General features: G+C 44.4%; 1 protein-coding gene across 1 annotated transcript in view; it reads right to left on the bottom strand.

The window, feature by feature from the left end:
* Window positions 1-8,404: 8,404 nt before the first annotated feature.
* The window catches only part of TTLL4 (tubulin tyrosine ligase like 4), a 37,236-nt gene continuing 25,378 nt past the window's right edge, over window positions 8,405-20,262 (bottom strand). The window contains 15 exon segments of the mRNA XM_080669411.1: window positions 8,405-9,722; window positions 10,317-10,402; window positions 10,771-10,841; window positions 10,991-11,201; window positions 11,856-11,958; window positions 13,511-13,642; window positions 14,329-14,463; window positions 14,753-14,851; window positions 15,147-15,269; window positions 16,540-16,668; window positions 16,899-16,981; window positions 17,082-17,273; window positions 18,009-18,085; window positions 18,426-18,536; window positions 18,965-19,086. Coding sequence (XP_080525537.1) covers window positions 9,560-9,722; window positions 10,317-10,402; window positions 10,771-10,841; window positions 10,991-11,201; window positions 11,856-11,958; window positions 13,511-13,642; window positions 14,329-14,463; window positions 14,753-14,851; window positions 15,147-15,269; window positions 16,540-16,668; window positions 16,899-16,981; window positions 17,082-17,273; window positions 18,009-18,085; window positions 18,426-18,536; window positions 18,965-19,086 — 1,837 coding nt within the window. The 3' untranslated portion in view covers window positions 8,405-9,559.

The following is a 20,262-nucleotide window of genomic DNA, read 5'->3' as shown; positions in this document are numbered from 1 at the left end:
GTCTGGCCCTAGCCAAGGCATTAGGGGTGAGTTAATGAAATGTTTGACCAAATATAGCAGGGTAATTTTTTTAAAAATATATTTTATTGATTTTTTACAGAGAGGAAGGGAGAGGGAGAGTTAGAAACATCAATGAGAGAGAAACATCAATCAGCTGCCTCCTGCACGCCCCCTACTGGGGATGTGCCTGCAACCAAGGTACATGCCCTTGACCGGGATCGAACCTGGGACCCTTGAGTCCGTTGAGTCCGCAGACCAAGCAGACCAACGCTCTATCCACTGAGCCAAACTGGTTAGGGCAACAGGGTAATTTTTAAGTTGATAAGTTTGTATGACCCTCGAATGATGTTATAAATATCCAAATGGCCCTTGGCAGAAAGAAAAGGTTCCCCACCTCTGCCTTAATGTGAATTCCTTTAAATATTATAAAGACTTAAGGTTGTTTTTTAAAATATGCTTACTGACCATTTCTCTTTCTTCCCTGAAGTCCTTAGTCACATCCTTTAATTATTTTTCTATTGGATTATTTTTCTTTCCTTATTATTTTGTTGGTGTTCTTTTTCTATTTAGAGAGGTTAATATATATTTTTTAACTTTTTAATTATTGATTTCAGAGAGGAAAGCAGGGGGAGAAATAGAAACATCAGTGATGACAGAGAATCACTGATCCGTTGCCTCCTGCACGCCCCCTACTGGGGATTGAGCCTGCAACCCGGGCACGTGCCCTTGACTAGAATCGAACCTGGTACACTTCAGTCCACAGGCTGATGCTCTATCCACTGAGCCAAACCACCTAGGGCTACAAGTATTTTTATAAATATATATTACAAGTATTTTCTCCTGGTGGTGTGTGTTCTCTGTATCTTGACTGTCTTTAGGGTATCTTAATTTCTGTGATTTAACCTGACATTTCTTCCTTTTATAACATCTGGGTTTTATATCTTGCTTTGGAATGCCCCCAAGATTATTAAGGGGGGGTCCCTCCTATATTTAACCCTACATTTGATAGTTTCATTTTTACATGCTATATTTTTTTCACAGCTAACAATTCAATCCATGTGGACTTAATTTTTGGTTTTGGTGTGTCCTAGAATCTTAACATATTCTAATTATTCCAACATCATTTATTAAATAACTCAGGAGATTTCTGGATGCTCTCATCTCCTATCTGAAACAGCGTTCTTTAAATTACAGAACTCAGCAGATTTGATCTTCCATTTCCCTCCAGGACATTCCTTTGGTGCCATGTAACTTTCAGGAGCTGGCTCTGTGTCATCCTCTGATACTGCAATGACCACCTGGAGCTCAGAGTCAGTCTACACTAGGATGACCTTCCATCTTTACTGGCGGCCAGGAGGAGATGATAAGAACAGACATTCCACCACCACTCTGTCTCTTCAGTGTTCACAAGACCAACATATCAGAAAGCATATGTTCTTTTAGCAAGAGATTAGGACATTTCCAGGGGGGATTCACTACATAGGAAAATCAAACATGCTAAATCTCACTTATTCAAGTTCCCCAAGGGTAGGCAGCTGAATGCTTAGACCTTAATGACCTTGTACTTCAGAGCCTTTTCCAACAGCTTTCTAACTGGGTTCTCCAGCACTATAGTTTGTTCATTGTCCCTCTTGCATTCTCTTCTTCCAAGTCTCAAAGTGGGAAACTCCACCTTCCCTTCCTCAGGAAAGCCCCACTTCTTTCCCCCAAGGGCCCTGGATTCCTTTCTTCAGATAAGATTCTGAGTCCTAGTTTGGTAGTCTCATCCAAACCTGAGTTTCAGCCAATGGTCCCATAGGTGCAGGGGGCGGGGGGGGGTGAGCATCCAGTTCCTAGGAGACAGTGAAGGAAGAACGTCCAGTTCCTGTTTTACTGACAATATTGCACCCATGAGAATGGTGGCCAGGCAGCTGTTTTGGTTCCTCCATTGGTTAGCTTAAACATCTCATACTAGATAAATTATTTTTCTTCCCTTTAAGACTACAGTCTAAACCCACAATGAATCAGTGAATGTTAATTATTTTGGTGCAGAGCAAAGCACCTAGTTTCTCTTCTGCTTTCCTTGGGTATGCAGGAGAACTGCTGCATCATAGAAGGTCTACATTAGCTCTTAATGACTATATCCAGGGAAAGGCACCTGCCTTCATTAAAGTCTTTCAAGTCAACAATTATCTGATGGGGATGAGAGGGTGTGGCCAACTCTTCAACACAATGCTTCCCCAGAGATTTGCAATACCATATATATCTTTTCTTCACTTCTAATATGTATTTGGATCTATTTCTATATTCTTCATCCCAGAAGCAGAAAATCAAAATAGCTTGAAATGAAGAGTGGCAAGGTCAGTTATAGAACTGCATGTATGTTGAAAGAAATTGCTGCAGCCACCTTTGGAAAAAACAGTCTCCCATACAAGCTATCAGGGAAATGCAATGTAAAACTACAAGATAAACCTATGCTTCCACCAGAATGAGTAAAATTACAAAGGCAAGTGAATAAAATTAGAAACACTAAAATTACAAATATTCAAGTGTTGCCTCTTCTTCAACTGGAACCTTCATACACTGCTGGTAAAGTGTAAGCTGCTATGAGTACTATAGAAATCTAGCCATATTTATGAAAGCTGGACTGTGTCCACCCAATGACGCTATAATTGCACTGCTAGATGCAAGTCCGACAGAAATGTGTACATATACTCACCAAAATGTCTAAGAATGTTCTTAGTAATACTATTTGTGATAGTCCCTAACTAAAAAGCACTCAAATAACTCATGACATTAGAATAAATAGTAAATTGTAACATATTCATACAATGGAATTGCATACAATGATGAGAATGAACTGCAACTACATACAAGTGAATCTCATTAGAATAATGTTGACTGAAAGAAACCAGACACAAAAGATAACATATTGCATGATTCCACTTAAAGTTTAAAAACAGATGAAAGTAATGTGTGGTGCTGGAAGTTAAGATCATGGTTTCTCTTGAATGGGAAGGCAGTGATTAGCAATTGGAATGGAGCACAAGGGGGCTTCTGGATTCTGATTATAGCTGTTTATTGTTCTGAGTGCTGGTTTCATGGCTTTGCAGACATCACAAAAATTCATCAAACTGTGCAATTATGATTTGTACACCTTTATATATGCTATATAGCAATTAAAACTTTACATTAAAAAGACAAAGAGGCCCGGCTGGTGTGGTTCAGCGGTTGTGCTTCCACCCAGGAACCAAGAGATCACTGGTTCAATTCCCAGTCAGGGTACATGCCCAGGTTGCGGGCTTGATCCCCAGTGGGGGGCATGCAGGAGGTAGCCGATTGATGTTTCTCTATCATCAATGTTTCTATCTCTCTGTCCCTCTCCTTTCCTCTCTCTCTAAAAGTCAATAAACACACACACATACACACACATATATATTATTTAAAAAGATAAAGAGGCTGTCAGTAAAGTGGTGAGGTCTGCAGTTCCAAATGCCCATCCCTTCACAGAAACATTGGGATTGTCAAAATCAACGTTGTCAAAACGCTGAAAGTTAAAAGTTTACAGCAACTAAGCGAATGCTGAATTTATTGAGACTTGTTTTGTGGCCTAACAGGTGCTCTATCCTAAAGAATGTTCTATGTGCACTTGAGAAAGATGTATATCCTGCTGCTTTGGGGTAGAATGTTCTGTATATATCATATAAGTCCATCAGGTCTAATGTGTCTTCAAGGCCTGATTTCTTAATGTGCCATTTCAATGTTTCCTTATTTTCTGTCTGAATAATCTACCCATTGATCTAAGTGGGATGTTACTGTATTGCTGTCAATTTCTCCTTTTGGTGTCAATATTTACCATATATGTGTGTGTGTGTGTGTGTGTGTGTGTGTGTGTGTGTGTGTCCCAAATTGTATACACACACTTTGAATAATTATAAAGGCAGTATTTGTGTTTATTAAAATACATTTCATTTTCAAACTTGAGCTATCAACTGTTAAAGTGTGTATACATTTTGGGGAGACACCCTATATTTTGGTACTATGTTAGGTGCATATATATTTATAAATGTTATATCTTCTTGCTAGATTGATCCCTTTGTCAAATATGGTTGCCAATTCAGCACCAACAGGAATCCCCAATTTGGGGTTTGGTGAAGGAAACTTTATTCAGTGCAAAACAGCTCAACTGTGATACAGCACATCTGTGAAAACAGCATGGCTGTAGATCAGCTCTGGGGCCAGGTCCCGCTCAGAGATATCTTTGGGGTTTCAGCTCAGCCAGGAACAGTCTTCCAAGAATCCGTGGAAAGGGAAGTCATGTGCTATCAGTCAAGGGGAGCTGCCTTACATGGACAGGGGTCCCCACCCCTAGTCCCTGATTGGTCCATCCTCATGTAAATGAGGACTCCAAATCTTTGAAGTTTGATTGGTCCAAAAGGCACTGTCTGATTGGTCAAAATAGAGCCACTCTGGTTGGCCAGAGCTCCATAGTCCAATTGGACAGGGAAAGCCTCAGTCCTATTGGTTGAAATAGGATTCTAGGAACTGCTTTATAAGAGCTGGCTCAGATGGCAGAAACACAGCGCGGGCATAACAGTTCAGTGCAGAGACAGGCAGTTCAGCACCAGCTTGTTTTCAGTTTAAAGAAGTCCCTTGAATATTGTTGTAAGGCCAACATTTTTTGTAAGGCTATAGTTTCTTGTTATTGCTGAGTAGCATTCCAAACCAGTTTGTTTATCTGTTGAAAGGCATTTGGATTGTTTCCAGTTTTTTTATGAATAAAACCACAATAAATGTTTTTGGTGAACATCTGATTTCACTTGCCAGGGAGTGGGGGTAGGATACTTAAAAGTGGAATCGCTGAGTCATAGGTAAATATGTTAACTCATAAGAAACTTAGAGTGTTCCAGAGCAATTGCAACATTTTACTCTCAACCAGCAGCCATATGTAAGTCTCAATTACTGCACATCCTCTCCAACATTTGGTCTTGGCTGCCTTTTTAACTATTCTAGTATTATCTCATTGTGGTTTTAATTTGCATGCATCATGAAATGATACTTTGTCATTTTTTAAAAGTCAAAGCTGTTTACTTGCATAGAATAAAACTCATCCATATTAAGTGTACAATTTGATGAGTTTGAACAAATGCAGTCAAGGTATAGAATATTTCCAATGCACCCCTTTATAGCCAATCCCGTCCCTCATATAATCCCTGACAACCACTGATGTGCTTTTGGTCAGTTTGCCTTTTCCAGAATGTTACATAAATGAAATTATAAAATATACAATCATGTTTCTGGCTTCTTTCACTTAGCACCAGGTTCCCCAAGAACATGAGATGTGGGGGGACAGCCCCTTTTCTGCACGGCTGCTTTTCTCGAGGCTCTCTGCTCAGGACTCATGCCCCTGCACCACCTAGGAGCACTGGGCCACCTGCCCCTGTGCCACCTGCCTGCAGGAACAGCCGGGTACCAGCAAACCAAAGCCCAGGCACTGCCCTATCATTCTGCCTTGGTGGATTCTGATTTAGAGATAATCCCACAGATGGTAGTACACCAAATGTCTGAACCTGTGTATTATAGTCTTGATTTCTCTGACAACAAATGTCGGGGTTCCAACCTTTCAAAGCTAATTACCTTGATTAAATCCACAAGTTTGATATCCCATGGATAGAATCAAAATATATTTTATCAAAGTTGTATAACAGTAACATGCTGTTATAATTTCTTTATGAAGAAATGTTTTCGGTGGTACTAATTTTGTCTGTTTTAAAATATGTTTTAAATCTGCACTATATATCAGGCACCTCTCCTAACTACCCTATAAAGTAGGCTTTGTTCTCCCCACTTTACTAATTGAAACTTAAATATCCTTCCAAAATTGTGTTGGCTTTTGCTATGACAGTCTCTAGCATTCCATGTGTCTCAATCTATTATATAATAAAGGCACAAATGGGTTTTAAAAACAACTACCCTTTGCTGACACTTTTTGTATTGTTTCACCTATGAGAGATTTGCCAAGAACAACATTAAGACTGTTTGCAGCTTTCATTGCTCCAACGCTGATGAAAGGTCAATTCAAATGAGCCTTGGCATCAATAGAGTGCAAACTCTTAGGTGGGAGGGAAATCTAAGAGGCCAAGGGTTGTCTAAGGGCTGGATCAGAATCTCAAGTGAGATGAAATGGAGCATCCTTGGCCACATATCTTTGAAAATCGTCAAGTGTTTCTAAGTCTCAAAGAAGTTGGGGCATTGGAACAGTAGACAGCTGAGCCTTAGTCTTGAAGGACAAATCCAGAGGAGGCCAGGAGGGGAGGTCTCCTAGCCACTTTTCGATAACTAATTCAACTGACAAGGGCAGTGGAATGTACCGTGTACCCAAACTGTCCATCTCCCTCACTGGCGCACTGCTGTATTGCCCCTGGGGCAATTAGGTATGTCCTTTGGCTCTGGTGACTAAATAGCTTGTAACCATAAGAATTAACCTGTAATGACACCTGTCCCTTGGCAGAGCTGTTGGGTAGGTGTGTCTGTTCTTTGGCTCCAGCTCCAGTTCAAGGTCTCTATTTTCTTTACTATGCTCCTCCCCTTCCCAGTCACCAGGCACCCATTGCTCCCTTTTCTTATCAAAGCTTATCTTGGGGTAAGATAATAATTTCATTTAATTCACATATTTCTAATGTTTAATATGCTTCCTCACCCAGAGAATTTGCATTCTGTGTGCCTTGGGTGAAGGTGGCGGTGATGTGGCATCTAAACCCTGTCCTGGCCTTCTTCACCTCTAAACTGGCTCTACAGCTGCTTCACTTCCCTTGTGTAAGGGGTTTTACATTTCTTACCTGCCTGCCCTACCCAAGACAGGGTTTGGATAGCAAATAGAAGCAGTGGCCATGAATTAAGTACCCTCTAAGTCCTAAGTGGTTTTACTGTATTTTACTAAGCTTTCACAACCCTGCAGTATAGGTATATTTATATTATTAAAAAACTGAGACTAAAAAAAAAAAAAAGTGGTAGCTGAAGTCACACAGCAGAACTGAGATTTGAACTCAAGTCAGCCTCTAATGCCCATGCTCTTTTCCTATCACAACACCACCTCTTCGTTAGTATTTATTCTAAGTCACTTAGTTTTTTATCAATCCTGAGTGAATTTGAAGTAAACAGCAATAAGCAACCCTTGTCTTCTACCCTAAATCTTTACTCCAGTGCTCCAGAAATACTCTGTACTGCACTCCCCTTTCTCCAAACAGGGTCTGGGTTAAGTTATGAAAACAACCAACATGTCCTGACATTTATCCTACTATATCCCCAACTTTAAACTTTCAAAGAAATCTCATTACTTCTCCAAAATTCCTTATTTAGCTGAACACCTTATACTATGGGTATTCATTGCTAAGTATGTATGCTGAATGCTTAATAAGCAAGATTTAATTTTCTCCCAGTGATAAAAGGGAAATACACAAACCCCATTCCTTCTCCCACCCAGCAAAACACACCTATCCTATACTCAAATATGATGAAAATTAAAAACCATGTATATATAAACATGTTTTAAACTACTCTATTTTCATCATTTAATTTCCTAAGTCCTTTCCTGCCTCTCCCCCCCCCCCGCCCACTCCATTCCCATCATGCTGCAATGCTGATTCCCTCTCCAGTTGCAGGGATGGAAATGGACTGGTTGTGCTGTCAGAAGGTAGGCCAGAGAATTGAAGCTGGATTGCAAAGAGTAAGCCAGCTCAGGCAGGCCTCTACACCGAAGCCCTTGACCAGACGACTAACCACAACAAAACTACTTACACAGATGGCTAGTTTTCCTAGGAAGGCTGCTTACTGTCCTTGTCACAAGGCTCACTGTGACATCTTTGCATCCAGGTAGGACAAGAAGGAGGTGGCTTCAAGGACCTCTCCTGCTGGGCTACCCCAGGACTCTGCCAAGCTTTCTTCCCAACTTGTCAACATGGCCTTCACACTGGCCAGCCCAGCCACCTACTTGTGTAGCCTTAAACCTAGTCAGACCTCGTAGTGATTTTTCCATGGCTCCATTCCAGCTTGCCACAGAACTCCAGGAGCCATAAAGCAGAGTAGTCTCCATCTTCCCAAAGCTCCAAATGATGGCAGAGCCCAGGACAGGACTGTGAGCAGAGCTCCCTGCCTGATGTGCAATGGGGAAAACTTGGGTATCACAGATGGGCCAGTGGCTTCTTGTTGGGCCCTGCTGCTAGAAAAATAAAGGGATTACAGGGCAGGAGAGGGGGCAAGCAGTAACCAGGAAGTACCTTTGTACAGGTTAAAAAGGAGCACATTTCAAGTGAAAACAACCTTTCTGACCCAAACTTCCCTCTTTGGATTCCCTGGGTGCCACTTTGCCCCAGGGGAGAGAGAAGTAGACCTTCTGAATCAGATACAAGTGTCTTTGGAGATCTCTGTCTGTTCAGTTCACTCAAACATTTATTGAACAATCACTGTTTTACTGAGTCTTAGGGAGGGAGATAGATTCAGTTAAGAGTACAAGAGTTTAGGCAGCAGTCTGACTGGAAGCCCATCCTACTATGAATGACTGCTTCTGAAGTCTACCTGCCATGCCACCAGACTCCGCTTGCCCTAGCGACCTGTGAGCCAGACCCCATTAATCAGAGACAGTAAAGGAAGTAAAGAGATCATGAGCCTTCCTCTAGGTCAGTGTTCGGCAAACTCATTGTCAAGAGAGCAGCAAACCGCGGCTCGTGAGCCGCAGTTTGTCGACCACTGCTCTAGGTTATGGGGAAATCACAGCTCTTTCTGCTCTCCCCCAGGATTGTGTCCATTAATATACAAACAACAGCAAGTGGGATTATCCAGGCTCCTTTACTGGGGCCATAGGAAATTCACAAATTGGCTCTCACCTCAGAAAGCCAAGAGTTGAAGAGGAAATATCCATGACTGAGAAGTCTAGAAGGTTGACTGAGTAGTGTTATGAGGTCAGAATATGAAGACCCAGGGCCACTGGCTGGGTGGACATATGTAAAGACAAATGGTCTACAGGTGGTGAAGCTCTCAAGACTAGCACGATAGGACATGGCTTCATCATGTCATGGCCTCTCCCTGTCTGTCTACTGAGGAAGTTTGAAGGTTTCTGAAAGTGGCTTCTTAGGATAAAAGGGGAGGGAGGGAGGGGCCGGGAAGACCTGAGGAAATGAGAACCTTCAGAGGAACCTCCTCAACTACAAAGGACTTCAGGCCCAAACAGGTTCACTGTTTTCTCCTCTTGAACTCTAATTCAATCACTGCACCATGGCCTAAAACAAACCACACACAGCTCTCTGAAGGTAGAAAGCAAACCCTGCTTTATAAGGCCGAGTAGCTGTCATCGGCTTCTCTGCTGAGATATGAGGTACCAGCCAGTGAACCTTCTTCACCTTCTCCCTGTCCCCACCACCCCACCACCCCTCCAGATACCCATCTCTGTAATTTCACTGCTTCAAAAAAATACTCTGAAGAGGGGGACGGTGAGGGGGGCAGGGGCTCAGACTGGCCGGCTGGCCAGTTCCCATGAGGTAGCTACACCAGTGCTCCTGGGCAGGGGCTAGTGGAAAGAGGCCAGTCATGGGCTCACAGCAGCCAGAAGGGAGTCACTGGTTGACTGGGAGGTGGGGGAAGCAGAGAGTCTCAAAGTCTGCCCAGAGTATTTTTTCACAGGTAACATCTGCTTGGAGAGGCTGGGCTCTTTGCTGGTGTCTTCACTGTCTTTTGAGGAAATGGGTTTCCTGGGGAAAGAGGAAAAAAGGCAAGCATGGGTCTTCTTGGACTTGGGTATAGTCCCATCTTCAAAGAGTGGTACGATTCCCTCCGAGGAGCTGTGTTTTGTGTGTGTTTCTTTAGAGAATGGGGACAAAGGAATAGCTGAGACACTCAACCATAGTTATATGGAGGTATAAATAATTGTAAAATATATTTATTTGAAGGCTTGAGAGCTTAAGTACAAGTATAAATGTGTGTGAGGGTAGGAGGACTAAAAGATTTCCTACAGCTAGTGGGTATGGCAGAAAGTGGCCATTTCTACAGATGATTCTGTGCTCAGCTCAGCTCAGCATCCTGGGCATACCAAGAGCTAACCAATTGAAAAATGCTGATTTCATAACAGTCTGGGCATATCAGGAAAAGGATATTATAGCTGAATATTCTGAATATCAACCAATTGAAAAATGCTGGCCACATCATAATCTGGGAAGAGAGAAAGGAACAAAACTCTCTGAACTCATACCATTAAGATATTGTGTGTCAAATGTAAAAATAAATTTTAAATAAATTTTTAAAAGTATCCGAAGTCATACCCAACACCGTTTCCTTGCAGTACTCACCCCAGCTTGCCAGTCTCTGATTTGGAGAAAGCACTGACCATCACATCACCCTTTGGCACAGTCAGAAGTGATGTCGGGAGAGACCACTGAAAGCAAAGGAAACAATGAGGCTAAAATGTTCCAGGTTTTGGCACTCTCTCGCACCTCTGCCTCTGAGTGATGATCATGGGCTTCTTCCCTACCCTACCCTTCAGGCATGGGCCCACATGGGATAAAGTCTTGGTTTTCTCCCTATTGAGACAAAAAGTTGAGGCTACAAAGCACTTTCTGATCCTTGAAAGAAAGACACCCAGGGAATCCTAGAGGCAATTATTCCTTTGAAAAGGAAGGGCCATAGGGCCTAAAGAGAAGTGGGAGAGTCTGAACCTCATCCCAACCCACACTGCACTCTTCATGTAGAGGAGGGAGGACTCTGAGATGGAGCTGACCCCTCCCTCCCAATGGTATCACTTACCACTGGAGCAGACTCAGTGATGGCTCCTGTGTGGAACCCCTTGTAGCACCAACTCCTAAGCAGATCTACTCCTAGGACAAGATGAGTAGGGGTGGGATTTAAGAGAGCGGAACCAATTGGCCTATTCTTCTTGCCAGGGAGGCCCATTTCTTGGTCTACAGAGATTTAATCTCTCACTACTAGTAAACATGGCCTCCTGTGGGCAGGGAGGACACATCACCTTTGAGCTTGTTGCCATGGTACTTCTGTTCCCACTGGGTGGTAAGAATGTTGAAATAACGTGGCTGCTCAAAAAAGCGGAGATAGCGAGAAGAAATTCGAGAAGGAAAAATTCGTTCAAATTGACCCCGGCGGGAAAACTCGTCTTCCATCTCGACCAGAACCCGAACGTCATCTGGTGTCAGGACATCCAGCACAGATGCATAGAAGTCCTATGACCCAAGGAACAGGGAGGAGGAGAGTATGACAGAAAATATAAGCCAGAAACAGAGAATCAAGAGGCCAGGGGTCAGGGAGAACAACTCTGGGGCCCTATGGCCCCAGGACTCTCAGGGGACGACCAAGGCAGCCTGGTGAGCCAGCTCTGGACCTCATCTGTTCCCAAGTCTACTGAGCTTAGCCGGGAGATGAATATATTCTTGGTCAGGGTGAGGGGAACCACTGGGGCACAAATGTTAAGTGATTTGTTGGATGGGATCAATATCAGAATCCAGCAACTCAGATTTGGCAATAGCCTTATGTCTGTCCTCTTCCATCCAGCTCCCTCACCTGCTCTGAAAAGCCAAGCCTTCCAAGGGCTCACTGCACCTCAGGGAAAGAAACCCAAAGGGTCTTCTACAGCTCTGAGGACAAGGGTGGGCTAGTACAGAATTTTGCCAAGGGCAGTGGTTTTTGAATACATGATAAAGGCCATCAACTCTCTCCCGAATGATGTACATGCCAACATATTTCTGCACACAAAGGAGGTTGTGGACCTAGACTAGGAAACCCTGCCCTATACAGAAGAAAAACTGGTTCCCAATGTTTGAATAGGGAAGCTTTCTGTTGGCACTGGGGGCAGGGGGTGGGGGGTGGTAATCTCCTACCTGATCAGGAATTTTCTGGGTCAGGTAATAGGCTTTCTTCAACTTCTGTGCAGTGATTTGCTCTGGGGCCATTTGACATTTGTTCCTGAGGGAGCTGGGCAGGCTAAGGCAGAGGGCAGAAAGGGAAAAAGGGTAAGGTCAGCAGCTTCACATCCTGAGGACATGTGGAGAAAGGGTCTAGCTCAGGAAGACACCCTTTTCAAGAAAAGACAAAGAAGTATGGACAGATGTTAACTGAGTAGATTAGTGTGCAATGCACCCCATTCAAGCAGACTGTCTAAGAGTCAAAGAGCAAGTACCATGGAAAAACGTAAGGAGTATGGCCCTGCTGGTGTGGCTCAGTGAGAGCATCGGTCTATGCACCAAAGGGTTTCGGGCTTGATTTCAAGTCAAGGGCACGAGCCTGGGTTGCAGCCTGAGCTGCAGATTTGATCCCCAGCTCCGGTGGGGGCGCATGCAGGAAACAACCAATTGATGTGTCTCTTGTCTCAATGTTTCTCTCTCTCTCATCCTCTCTACATTCCCTCCCTCCCATGCTCTGTAAAATTTCCTCAGGTGAGGATTAACCAAAACAAAACAAAAAAAGTAAGGAGTACAAAGTGCCCTTTCTAGGTGCATTTCAATAGTTAAAAAGGGCTCTGGAATAATTACTGTATACTCAGTTTAGTTTAATTTAGTGAACATTTACTAAATACCCAGCTCAACCGTACTGGCTATGTGATCCTGGACAAATTACTTGACCTCCCTGTACCTTGGTCTCATCACCCACATTACTACAATTATCACTGAGAGATACAAAGATGGCCTCCAAGGAGCTCACAGGATGGCAGGTGTCAAATGACAACTACAGCACACAGCCCAACAAGAGTCTCTTAAGGTATGGTGAGGAAAGCAAGTTTTGTTTCTGGTAACTTAGGAATTGAATTCCAGCTCTACCGCTTTGTAGCTGGATAACCTTAGGTGGGCTACTTAATCCTGGTGATTTTCAGCTTTCTCTTCTGTAAACTGAAGATACCAACACCAGCCTCATGGGGCTGCTATGGGGATAAGTTATAGGTTCTTCCTTACATAAAGCAGGTCCTGGCTAAATATTGGCTCCCTTTCCGCAAGAGTGGTTCCAAGAGCAGGCTTCATGAAGATGTTGCCCTGAGTTTGGCTTTGATGGATGGGTGAAGTCGAAACAGGGAGGTCTGGCTAAGGGGAATTTCAAGAGGAAGAAACCCTATGAGCAAAGGAGGGGACACTATGGGGAAACAGTGAGAAGCAACAAACATTTTAGGGAGGAGACTGGATTAACTGATCTTTAAGGATCCTTCCAACCTTGAGGTTCTCTGAGTGGTCTGGTTCATCAGAGCATGGAAACCAGAAGAGGAGTAAAGCGGGGGTGCCTTGGAAACGGAGATTGGGGCCTTGATGCCCATGTGAGGAATTGAAAGCTGAGTCCCCAGGCCCTATGGAGATTCCTAAACAGGTGAGTAGTATAACTAAACTTGCTTTTAGGGGCAGACATGGCAGAGGTGTGTGGATAACTGTAGAGGCAGATCAAGCAGCAAAGGAGACCCAGGAGGTGGAACACACTGACATTATTCCTTCTCAGATTCACAAAGGGGCTATTCATGCTGCCAGCCAAGCTGCAGACAAGCAAGGAGGCTGACCTGATGGAGCTGCTGGAGCAGCTGGAGCCGGGAATGTCCTCTGTGTTGGGCAGAACAAACCCTGCCAGGTTCAGAAGGTCACGGATCATCTGGCCTTTGATGCTGATGTCCAATGGAGAGTTAGAGTGGAGGCTTCAAGGAAAGGTTGGAAAGAGTGGTAAAAACACACACTCTAAAACTGTTTCCAATCATATGTCCCAGTCAGTGCTAGCCCCATTTACTCCCTGGCTTCCCCAGGATAAAAGGACTCTGATATTCAAACTCACAAGCACCATCATGGGGGTCTTCCTGCCCCACAAATAGTGAGTAATCTTACTCAGGGAGGTTCTTGCCCATGACCTTCATTTGTTAGGGAAAAGCAAGTGGTGGGAGCAAGTTCAAAAGAACAAATTTTAACAACCCCTGCCCTAGCCAGTTTGGCTCAGTGAGAGCGTCGGACTGAAGGGAACCGGGTTCAATTCCGGTCAAGGGCACATGCCTGGGTTGCGGGCTCAAGCCCCAGTTGGGGGCATACAGGAGGCAGCCAATCAATGATTCTCTCTCATCATTGATGTTTCCATCTCTCTCTCCCTCTTCCTTCCTCTCTGAAATCAATAAAAATATATTTTTTAAAAAGTTTGAACAACCCCTCTTCATCCTCAAAGAACCCTGAAATAATGGCAAAAAATGAGTAATAAATAAACAAACAGATGCTGAAGGGAAAATACAAATTCTAATGAAGGAAAGGTCTTCCCAAAGTCAGCAAGATTGGAGTAGAAATAGGATCATGAGCATAAAGAAAGGGTTCTGCTGTTGAGTGCCCTGATAACACCACCTACCTCGGGGAAATGTTGACCTCCAGGACCCAGGGCTTAAGGTTCTCATCCAGCATGATGTCAAAACCAAAGAGCTCGTGGCAACTATAGGGCCGCCGCACATACATCTTCAGCAGGCTGGTCACGTAGGGTTCTGACCTGGTCATATGGAGAAGGGAGGCCTTACCCAGAGCTGCCCTGCCAATGAAGTGGCCCAAAGATGGGAGAGCAGAAGCCAGCCAGAAAAAGCAGCTCTCAAGAGGCCTCTGATGTGGGGCCAGCTTCTGGGGATGGATTTCATAGAAGAGCAGAATTTAACTCTATCCACTCCTTCCTACTCCCTTAGAAACTGAAATATAGCACAAAGTCTGGAGCATAGCAGCGTGGAACCCATGAGAAAAGAGGGGCTTTGGTGGCAGGCCTCACACCAGGTGGCAGTGTGACTCACGAGATGATAGTTTTGACAACAACATCCTTTATCTTCTCCCAGATGGCATCACTATTGACTCCTTTCTGGCTCAGGTAGTTCCATAAAGCCTTCAGTGCCCTGCAACGTGGGAAAGGGAGTACAAGTATTTGGGGTTATATTCTATGAATTGAGTGATGAAGAGAAAGAAAAAGGAATAAGAAGCACAAAGGTATTTTCTCCCTATCTCTTCTTTTGATGTTTTGAATTAAGACAGAGTTGAGCTTGGATGCAAAGAGACCAATTCTGAATTGCCAAGTGTTTAAATATCTTGGGTCTTATATTAATCTTCCATTCATCATCTCCTTGAACCTCCCCAAACCCCAGAACCCTGAGCTGCTCTAGGTCTCCATTGACAGAGACACTTCCTAGGTACCATTTGTGGCCCTGGCAGGCCGTTTCATCTGCATTGGCCTGATACTCAGCATTCTTTTTATTGACACTGTAGTTGGTCAGGTGCATGAACTTGTTACCAAGGCTCTTCATGGAAGGGGAATACCTGAAAGGAAGAGAAAGGCAGAGGTAAGATGAGGAGATAACAATCAGACAATGGTTCAAACATTTACCATATCCTGAGGAGGTAACGGACAAGTGGACAGATCTTTTCAGATGCACAAGAGCCTTGGAAGTATGTGTGGTGGTAAGGTTTCTAGAACAGCACAGCTAAACTCCTCTCCTTTATCCAACCTCAGTCCTACAGGAAGACCTTCCCCAGATTCACTGAAGTAGAGAACCTCCTTATTTCCCATTCCTCATATGATATTGTGATTCATAGATATTGTGATTTATAATCCTTGCCCCCAATTTTCTGACACACAGTTCCTAAAACACTTGTAAAATCCTAAGTGATAAGAGCATTAGAGCATCTTTTTTCTAATATTGGCCTTTGGCCCAGTTCCTGACACAGGACTCCTGAAACCCTTGTGAAGTCCTATGTAATAAGAGTGAGTTTTATTCTAATGAAGAGCTTTGGGGTGGGCTCCTGGATAAGGCTGGTCACCAGAAAGAATAAATTATAAGCTTGGAATTTTCAGCCTGGCCCCCCATTCTCTTAAGATGGGAGATAGGCTGAAAATAGATGAGTATGATCCATCATGCCTATGTGATAAAGCCTCCATAAAACCCCAAAAGTATAGGGTTCAGAATGCTTCTGGGTAGGTGAACATGTGGAGGAGTAGGGAGAATGGTGCCCCCAGAAGAGGAATGAAAGCTCCTAGCCTACACATCTCTTCCATCTGGATGTTCATCTATATTTTTTATCCTATTCTTTCATAATAAACCAGTGAACATAAGTAAACTGAGTTCTGTGAGCCACTTGACCAAATTAACAGAACCCTAGGAGAGGTCATGAGAACCTGATTTATAGCCAAAGGGTCAGAAGCACATGTGGCAATGTGGACTTGTGACTGGCATCTGAAGTGGGCAGTGGCAAGCCTTGTCAGGCTGAGCTCTTAACCTGTAGGATCTGATGCTAACTCCAGGAAGATGATGTCAGAATCGAGTTATATTGTGGGACACCTAGCTGGTACTGCAGAGATTTGCTTGGTGTGGGGAAAAGCCCCCATATATTTGGTGACCAGAAGTGTCCAAAGCAGATACAGAGGAGGAAAGGAAGACTAGGTTTTCCTAAATATACCTCAAGTTCTCCTTTGCTAACAAAACTACCAAAACATTTGTTATTTTTCTGTTGGGTGTCCTCCAGTTTCCGTTCCTCTCAAGAAAGCAAATCCCCAGAGCTGTTAGGGTGACACCTCACCACTAGCACATACTTGCAACTGGCAAAGCGGACGAGTCCATCTGAAAAGAGGTAAATCCGTAGAGGATCATAGCAGGTGACGTAAACATAGATTCGCAGATCAAATTTGCTGCCACTGATGAGGTAGGGTTTGTGTAGATACCTACGTACAGAAAGGCCAGCTTCAGGAACATGATAGATGAGGTAGGGTTCAGTGGGTAATTGAGCCATGACAAAAGCCAGCCAACAGTCCCCGAGATAAAAACTAAAACAGTTGGCTGAGGACAGTCTTTGGCTGGAAGGACAAAGGACAGAAGAACATGACAAAAAGGGAACCTCCAGGCTGAGGAAATGAGAAAATGGGCAGGGGGATCTGAGCTGAGGCAGACTCACCTCTGTACCAGAAGGGGCCTTCTCTTGGGAAGCTGACTCCACTTGTGAATGACCTGGATGCCAATGCCCCGAGCTGATGCTGGCTAGAAGTCAAGTGCACAGGAGATAAGATTTGCTCATGGCCAATACTCCGTTGTTCCCATTCTCAGACCATGACCTACTACCTCACTGTGACCCACTCACTGGTTTAACAATCCACTTTTGGCGGCTGCTGCTCTCCCAGGTTTTGCGCAGGAGCTTAGCATCCTGGGGCAGGATGAAGGACTGGGGGAAGAAACTGAACTCCTTCTTGCCAAAGCAGTTCTGCATGCGGGATAGGTTCCGCCACAGCCGGTCCTTTCGCCCAATTTGGAATGAACCTGGGAAGTGGTTTAGCTACAGGAGGGACAAAGGGTGAGAGCAGGGAGAGGGCCCAGGTAAGATTATGAAGAAGATGGCAGGACTCACTCTCCCATTCCAACTTCCTTAGCAACTTTCTAAGCTCCTGTTTGATCCTCTTTTCACCATCTCATGGTCCTCAAGAATTCAGCTGCCAAGCACTCACCAAAAAATGATTAAAAAACAAAACAACAAAATTTAGTGCCTTCCAGGAGTTGACAATTCATGACATATAATACCAATTAAGGCAGACATGATATCCACCTTAAGTGCAAAGAAAAAGCTATTAAGACTTTTTCCATGACAGCCTATAATACAAAGGAAGTACCTGGCCTTCAGTAAGGCTGGGGCAAGGGACTCATTCATTCCAATATGAGACCAGAGTCCTCTTTATACATATTCAGCTTGGAGGAAGGGAGGCAAAGGGGTTACAGGGGAAACAATAAACTGAAAACAGTGGTTATAGGGGAAACATAATAAACTGAAAACAGATGTTGCATCTCTAGTCACATTAGAGAATAATGTCTTTGAGAGGCTGTGACTGCCCAAGTCACTGCAGCTGAACTGCTAAATGTGTGTGATCTGCTAGGGTCACACTGCACCCTCTCCTGTACTTTCTCCACTCCTCTATAAGCCTTTTTGCCTTCTCTGTGTCATCCACCTCTTCCCCCACTACCAATCTCCTCCTGCCCAGTCCAAACCCCTAAAGAGCACCTCAGAAAGGGCTCCTACCTTCTGGTGCCCCCGAAGAGATCGGAAACTAGAAGACTTCATGTGGTGACCCCAGCAGCCCAGCCAGTCATCATTTTCTATAGAAGACACATCAAAGAGTCAGTCCCTAGGACAGAGAGATCCCCAGAGGCCCGAGAAATGCCACTGGGGCTGGGCATATAGCTCCTAGACCTAGCCCTATTTTCTAAGAGTTACCATGGAGCTGTCCTACATGAGGTCCTGGGGTCACATGTAGATCAATGACTCACTGTCTTCCAGTTTTGAGGAATAGGCTCCAGCCCAGAAGGAGTTCAGAGCTATGTCCTATGAGACTGGCAACTTCAGGACAGGATCCCCACATAGCAGGAAGTATCCAAGGCTCCCTTCCTCCCAAAGCCCATCTGTTGGGACAAGTTCAGAATAAGGCAAGTGACTCACTCTTGCTGATTTTGAAGTGGGACCGTCCAACGGTCTGTTTGACAATGTTTGGGGTCACTGTGCTCATCTTCCACCGCAGCAGCTTCCTTTGTTCCCAGGGAAGTTTCTCCACTGGGAGAAAGTGGGGGTGGCCGGGGGTTGGAGAAGAGCAGGAGTGTCACGGTTAGAAGAGGAAAGAGATGGCATTATTGCTCAACCTTTCCTGGGTAGGTAAGTCACTAAGTATTGTTTCTGATCAGAGTTTCAGTGGGGAAGAGGGGAGACTGCACAGGAATGAGCGCAGAAAGGAGGGGAGGTTGAAAGGGGAAAGAAACAAGGTTAGAGGACAAGAATAATGCATGAGATTATGGGCTGAGAAGGATCAGCTCAAGAACAGACAAGAAAAAGGTCTGCATATCGGACCGGTGAACCAGGTGGAGGACCAAGCACCATAAGAGACATTCTGGAAAGCCCCTCCAATCCTTTTGCCACCTCCTCCCAACTTTGTTAGCACCCTTCTCCTGGGGCTCTTCTGGGCTTACACAATTGGCCAGGTTTACCTTTCTCATCCCGAGTGCCAAAATAGATGGTAGGAGGCACATTGGGAAAGAGACTGTAGATAAGGGCTGGCCGGACAACTTTCTCACTGGAAAGAGGTTTGGTCAGAGCCTCAATGCAGCCCCTAAGAAGAGAAACAGACATGTGGTACAAAAGGAAAGCCACGGTCCTGAAGTATTGTTACTACTACATATAATTTCTTTGGTAGTGCTGTCTTTTAATTGTACTTCTGTAAGTGCTCAATAATTATTTTGCAAATATCAATAAGGTGCTAACCTATATATAGTCACACCTTTAAATGTCACATGAAGACAAGGCTTTTGATACTTCATTCTGTAATACAGCTCCAAAATTTCCTGTGACAAGCTACAGGCTAAGGAAATCCCTGAAAAGAGTGGTTCTGGCCCTAGCTGGTTTGGCTCAGTGGATAGAGTGTCAGTCTGCAGGCTGAAGGGCCCCAGGTTTGATTCTGGTCAAGGGAACATGCCCAGGTTGCCAGCTTGATCCTCAGTAGGGGGCGTGCAGGAGGCAGCCGATCAATGATCCTCTCTCATCATTGATGTTTCTATCTCTCTCTCCCTTCCTCTCTGAAATCAATAAAAACAAAACAAAATAAATAAATAAATAAATAAATAAATAAATAAATAAATAAATAAATGTGGTTCTGAGAGCAGGTAATGAGTTTGGGTGGCTACTAGTAGAGGAATATGCTACACTAAGACAAAGAGAAATAAATGAAGAGAGAAAAAGAATGATATGGATAATTTAAAAAGGGGAAAAGCAACAAAAAGAAAAGAAATACTGATACTTCTAACTCATTTTATATTTAGGCTTCTCTGAAGATAAACATGGTTGATTAATGCTCTCCTCCATCTTGGAAATGATTTGACACCAAATTATGTAACAACTAGAGGCCCGGTGCACAAAATTCATGCGGGGGGGGGGGGGGAGGATTCCTCAGCCCAGCCTGCACCCTCTCCAATCTGGGACCCCTCAAGGGATGTCCGACTGCCCGTTTAGGCCCGATCCCAACATCCCTCTCACAATCCAGGACTGATGGCTCTCAACCGCTCTCCTGCCTGCCAGCCTGATTGCCCCTAACCGCTTCTGCCTGCCAGCCTGATCACCCCCTAACCACTCCCCTGCCAGCTGTTGTATCAACACCTAACTGCTCCCCTGCCAGTCCGATTGCCCCTAACTGCCCTCCCCTGCCGGCCTGGTCACCCCCAACTGCCCTCCCCTGCCGGCCTGGTTGCCCCCAACTGCCTTTCCCTGCTGGCATGGTCAACCCCACTGCCCT

Source organism: Plecotus auritus (assembly GCF_963455305.1).
Source record: "Plecotus auritus genome assembly, chromosome: 5".
NCBI classification, from domain to species: domain Eukaryota; kingdom Metazoa; phylum Chordata; class Mammalia; order Chiroptera; family Vespertilionidae; genus Plecotus; species Plecotus auritus.
Note: the sequence above shows the minus strand (reverse complement) of the source record. Positions and strands in the feature narration are given on the sequence as shown.